The sequence below is a fragment of the Dendrobates tinctorius genome, unplaced genomic scaffold (genome assembly GCF_039654945.1).
Source record: "Dendrobates tinctorius isolate UK_male_01 unplaced genomic scaffold, ASM3965494v1 ptg000158l, whole genome shotgun sequence".
Taxonomy (NCBI): Eukaryota; Metazoa; Chordata; class Amphibia; order Anura; family Dendrobatidae; genus Dendrobates; species Dendrobates tinctorius.
The window spans coordinates 9,866,534-9,872,659 of NW_027361825.1; the positions used below are offsets into that span (position 1 = coordinate 9,866,534).

The window sequence follows — 6,126 nt, forward strand, 5'->3', positions numbered from 1 at the left end:
GTATAATGTCGGACCTGTGGTCTACAATTAGTGGCACATAGTGGCTCAGAACTTTCATATAATTTTTTTTAATTCTTTCTGTACTTTATACCAGTGTATAACAAGATGTTCTGATAAATAAAAGATCAATAATTTATTTAATTTTCATTATTCATGTATAAAATGATGACAAACATAACAACAAATAATGCTTAAGCCAACTTTATATCTGTGTGCACATAAAATATAAAACAGCAAATTTAATAAATATAAATTACTATATATACAAATGTACAATGTAATAAGCAAAACCTATAAATCTCGTTCCTAAATATTATTCAGTAGTGCAGATAAAATTACAGCAATTAACACAGGTGTAACTTGAAGCTTCGGGCCCTCAATGCAAATACAGGGTCCCCCATCTATTATTTGCTCTTTGTAATACTTATGTGACAGTAGTGACCCGCCTCAGTCAGTGATTGGCAGAACAATGGAGATGGGTGAATCTGATGACATTCGTATTTGATTGAGTTGCTTGAATTAGGTTGTGAAACTGAATAGAATCTAATTTATTTGATGTAAATCGAATTTGACTCTTAAAGATGCTTATTAAACTTTGAGATCTCACCAGTACACAAAAGCTAATAAACATAGGTTTACAAACATAAGAATAACACCTCTGTCCCATTACACAACTTTCCCCAGTTCCGGTCACTCTTCCTGTCTAATAGATGTCTCAAGATGTACGGTAATAAGGCCTCAAAACATCATGACGTCACATGAAATCTTGTCACTTCTTCACTACTTGACTAGGTCTCACACAACGTCATGTTTTGTGGTGCCCAACAATATCAAAATGTTGGAAGGTCTAGTCAGCGCCAGAGTCACTGAAGAGTATGGAAGACTATAGGTGACCAGACTAGGCCTCACGTAACTCTATCATGTGAATCACCTTGAGACATTAGACTCTATACATTATGAGATCTTGCCAGCACTAGATAAGCTGAAGAGTGACCATAGCCAGAGGGATCTGAACGGTGGGATAGGTGATGGCAAGGGGATGGTGAGTATTGCATTCATTATTTTTACCTCTTCATGGCCCTAAAAGGAATTCAGCAAATTGATGGCCAGCCACCATTTTGCATGATTTGAGTGAATCGAATCACAGATGAATCATAACCGGGACACTCCATTCAAATTTTTATATGAAATTTGAAGTGAATTTGACTTGCTTCACACCAATTTGCATATCTCTACCAAGTAGACATTTCTTGGAGTGTCTAACACAGATACCGGAAGCACAAAGCCATGGGTATTGGGTAGTGCCAAAACAGGAGCTGGGGGAGAAAACGCCCAAGGTATAAATGGCTTTGTTTTCTTATTTTTTTAATTAAAGCAGTGTGCGTCATTTTCATAATAATTGATATTCCTTCTATTCATATAAAGCAAGGTCCCAGTTCTTGTCTCATTCAGATGTTTCTTGGGCACATGATACTTACCAACTCATAACTTAATACATGGCCCAATGGCAGCTGATTATCTTACACAGGACAAAGTAGTGGTAGAAATATTCAAAAATACTTGAAAGCCTGATACATAGGATTGGAAGAGGAAAGCATCACAAAAAGAGTAAAATGTAAACCATTGGTAATAAAGGAGCCCTCATGAACTCTTGCCCTTTTTGGCCTGTGAAACCTTTCGGCTCCCAACTTTATGCTGCCATATATACATTGCATGCAAATATAACTGTGCTAGAAATATTCCACTAAATAAAATACTGTTTATACTATGCATTGTCTTATTGTTTCAGGCATTCATTGCAATGCTAGAAACTTTGTCCATGAAGACGTTTCGACTGTCCAGGTCCATGACTTTGTGTTTACACCAGCATGTTACTTGTGATGTTGCCCTTTCTGGGATAGGCGATGTTCTTGGTAACGGTCTCCTCTTGCAGCTGATGGTCTTCTCTGATGTTCCATTAACTCTAGTCCTTTTTCAGCATCTGCCGCTAAAGATGGTCTAGCAGAATTTACCCAACCGTAATGCGTGAAATAGTTGGGGTAACTAGCTACAGCATAGGCAGAAGAAGTGCGGCAACATGCAAATATCTGCAGGAAAAAGAATAACTGCATGTCAAATCTGAAAAAAATATATTGTACTGTCAAGTGTACAATTATCATAGGGTGCACAACTATCGGCATTCTCATGATTACCAGAATAGGGGTTCCAAGTTAGATAGAGGCATAACAAAGAATGAGCACTACACTATACTGTGTGATGCTGAAATGGGTACTTTGGATCACCTAAAGAACTGCATGTAGTAAGAGCACATGGTCAGCCAACCCTTCATACTATGAAACCCCACCAATTCTAGTAATGGTAAGTGTCTTGGTGGTCATATCCTCCATGTCATACTTTTGCAATAGATAGAAAACACCTTTAACACATAAAGAGATACTTACCCCACATAATAGACATGCAATGAGGGCTGCACCCAAAATGGCTGCCAGTCCAATAAGAATAATTCCCCAGTATGGAACTACAAAGCAAAAAACATTCTGTAATGCAACTTTGTTTATGAGAAAGTCAGTATGCCAATTATATGCAATGATAGAGCATTGTGTTTGACCACTAGAAAATTCACAGTGGGTTGACGCTTCTTGCTCTCGGCAGCTCACATGTCAGCTTTGTTGTAAAGACTGGGACAGAATGAACAGAGTGGTCACATTACGATTGAGGGGGATGATTTAAAGCTTGCTTTATTACACAGTTGGTGGAATAGATAAGGCACAACAGCAACACTATGTGCAACCAGTTCTGTAGGCTATGAGCTTCATGCAGATCCTCAGTCACTTAGAAGAGGAGGACGTCCTCCATCATTTCTTGGAGACTATAATAAGCTATATTCTTTTTTTTGTCAATTAGCTTCTGTTAATTTCAACTATTGTAAAGTACACTCATTTTGCCACATTCATTCAGGAAGCTTGAACATATCTGCATTATGGTAGACCACTGTTATTTCTCCTCGACAGATTTACATCCAAATGCTGGAGCTAAAATCAAATATAGCAAAGACATTTTTTTACATACTAAAGACTTACTTGCAGATTGGTCTGAGGTTGTTTGGGTCGAAGTGATAGTACTTTGAGTTGATGTGCCTTTATTAGTAGCTATGGAAATTAAATAAATACATGTTTTAAAATACTTTAACAGTGAAGGCATTGCTTAATTTGTTGACTATAGAACTGGCAATGAAATGGATTTTTTACGTTATATGCTCATACAATACATTTGGCAACTTACTCGTGACTGTTATAGAGGAAATTGAGGCTGTGTTGGATCCAGGATTAGAACTTGAGGCTGAAGATGTATTCACTGTTGAGCTTGACTCAGTTGATCCTGATGTCACAGTAGTACCACTATTGATGCTTGTGTTGCCACTTGGACCTATATTAGATGGCACAATGGTAGAAGCAGTAAGGGCTGTGATTGTAGAGCTTTCCATAGGAGTCATGGAAGTACTTGATCCAGACATCGTGTTGGTATTTGTTGTAGTAGTAGCAGAATCTGGTGAAATACCAATGTTTGTAGTACTTTGTCCTGATATGGTAGAAGTATTGCTGTTAGTATTCATACCGGGTACTGTAGAAGATGTAGTAATGGTGTTCCCACTAAACGTGGAGTCAGTAGTGCCAGGGACAGTACTTCCATTAATTGTAGAGACTGTGGTTGTAGTACTTGTCATAGTAGCAGGGAGAGTGGATCCAGGCAAAGTGGTAGCACCTATCGAGGTCAAAGTTGTAGCAGATCCTGGAGAACTGGTATTTGTTGTAGTCCCTGTATTAACAATACTAGTGCTATTTACATTACCAGTAGAAATGGTGGTTGTTCCAGTTGTGCTATTATTATTTGTGACACTTGATGTAGATAAGGTACTGCTGGTTGTATCAGTTATGGTTGATGCTGTAATGGCATTGATACCATTACTTGTTTCTTTAGAAGAACTACTGGTTGATACAGTTGATACTTTATTTGGCGTTGTATCTGTACCAGTTGAGGGTCCATTTGAAGCAGATGCTGAAGAAAGTGATGTGCTAGATGATGAACTAGTTGAAGCCGGAGTTGAAACAGTGCTTGATGATGTGGCTGTAGATTCACTGGTATTAAGCAGAGTTGTAATAGAGATTGAAGTAGTTGATCCACTACTTGTTAGTGTGATTGAACTAGTTCCTGTTTCACTTGAAGTTGTTGAAGATGTTGAAGCAGTTGAACTTGATGAAGAACTAGATGTTGTCGGTGTTGTCAAAACAGTTGTTGATACGGTGGTTGAAGTTTGTGTATTGGTTGTTAAACTAGTTCTATCAGTACTTGTTGGCATAGTGGTAGTTGCTGATGAACCATGTGAAGTAGGGGATATTATGCTTGATGCTGTGGTTGAAGGTTGAGTTGTAATGATTGCTGTGGTTGCATTTAAAATAGCACTTCCTGGTGTGGTGGTACTTGTTGAAGAACCAACTGTTGTAGGGGTTGTTATGCCTGTGGTTGATGTTGCAGTTGAAAATTGAGTAGTAATAGTTGTCATTGATGCAGTTGCACCAGTACTTGTTGGTGTTGTTGTACTTGCTGAAGAACCATCTGAAGTAGTGATTGTTGACACAGTGGTTGAAGGTTGAGTAGTAACGGTTGTTGAAGCAGTTGAACCAGTACTTATTGGTGTGGTTATACTTGTTGAAGACCCAACTGAAGAAGGGGTTGTTATGCTCGTGGAAGATGTTGGGGTTGAAGGTTGAGTAGTAATAGTTTTTGAAGCAGTTGTATCAGTACTTGTTGGTGTGCTTGTACTTCCTGAAGAACTAGCTGAAGTAGTGATTGTTGAAACAGTGGCTGTAGTGGTTGAAGGTTGAGTAGTAATGGTTGTTGTTGAAGCAGTTGTATCAGTACTTATTGGTGTGGTGGTACTTGTTGAAGAACCAACTGTTGTAGGGGTTGTTACACCTGTGGTTGATGTTGCAGTTGAAGGTTGAGTAGTAATAGTTATTGTTGAAGCAGTTGTATCAGTACTTGTTGGTGTGGTTGTACTTGTTGAAGAAGTAGCTGAAGTAGTGGTTGTTGTTACAGTGGTTGAAGGTTGAGTAGTAATGGTTGTTGTAGAAGCAGTTGTATCAGTGCTTATTGGTGTGGTGGTACTTGTTGAAGAACCAACTGTTGTAGGGGTTGTTACGCGTGTGGTTGATGTTGCAGTTGAAGGTTGAGTAGTAATAGTCATTGTTGAAGCAGTTGTATCAGTACTTGTTGGTGTGGTTGTACTTGTTGAAGAACCAACTGTTGTAGGGGTTGTTACGCCTGTTGGTGATGTTACAGTTGAAGATTGAGTAGTAATAGTTATTGTTGAAGCAGTTGTATCAGTACTTGTTGGTGTGGTTGTACTTGTTGAAGAAGTAGCTGAAGTAGTGGTTGTTGTTACAGTGGTTGAAGGTTGAGTAGTAATGGTTGTTGTAGAAGCAGTTGTATCAGTGCTTATTGGTGTGGTGGTACTTGTTGAAGAACCAACTGTTGTAGGGGTTGTTACACGTGTGGTTGATGTTGCAGTTGAAGGTTGAGTAGTAATAGTCATTGTTGAAGCAGTTGTATCAGTACTTGTTGGTGTGGTTGTACTTGTTGAAGAACCAACTGTTGTAGGGGTTGTTACGCCTGTTGGTGATGTTACAGTTGAAGATTGAGTAGTAATAGTTTTTGTTGAAGCAGTTGTATCAGTACTTTTTGGTGTGGTTGTACTTGCTGAAGAAGTAGCTGAAGTAGTGGTTGTTGTTACAGTGGTTGAAGGTTGAGTAGTAATGGTTGTTGTGGAAGCAGTTGTATCAGTGCTTATTGGTGTGGTAGTACTTGTTGAAGAACCAACTGTTGTAGGGGTTGTTACGCCTGTGGTTGATGTTGTAGTTGAAGGCTGAGTAGTAATAGTTGTTGTTGAAGCAGTTGTATTAGTACTTGTTTTCAGGGTTGTACTTGCAGAAGAACTAGCTGAAGTAGTGGTTGTTGCAATAGTGGTTGGTGTACTAGTGGACGTTTGTGGGGTAGTGGTTAATTCTGAAGTAGTTGAAGAACTGGAGGCAATAGTTGTTGTAGTAGTTGCCGTTGAGTCGATAGTTG

The 6,126-nt window shown here is 38.9% G+C and overlaps 1 protein-coding gene across 1 annotated transcript; it reads right to left on the reverse strand.

Moving 5' to 3' along the window:
* Positions 1–305: 305 nt before the first annotated feature.
* Positions 306–5,649, reverse strand: LOC141051817 (uncharacterized). Its single transcript, XM_073548851.1, has 4 exons — positions 3,283–5,649; positions 3,081–3,149; positions 2,442–2,518; positions 306–2,087 (listed from the first exon to the last, which is right to left on the reverse strand). The coding sequence occupies exons 1-4, from the start codon at positions 5,591–5,593 to the stop codon at positions 1,872–1,874; spliced, it is 2,673 nt and encodes an 890-aa protein (XP_073404952.1). The 5' UTR covers positions 5,594–5,649; the 3' UTR covers positions 306–1,871.
* Positions 5,650–6,126: the final 477 nt, after the last annotated feature.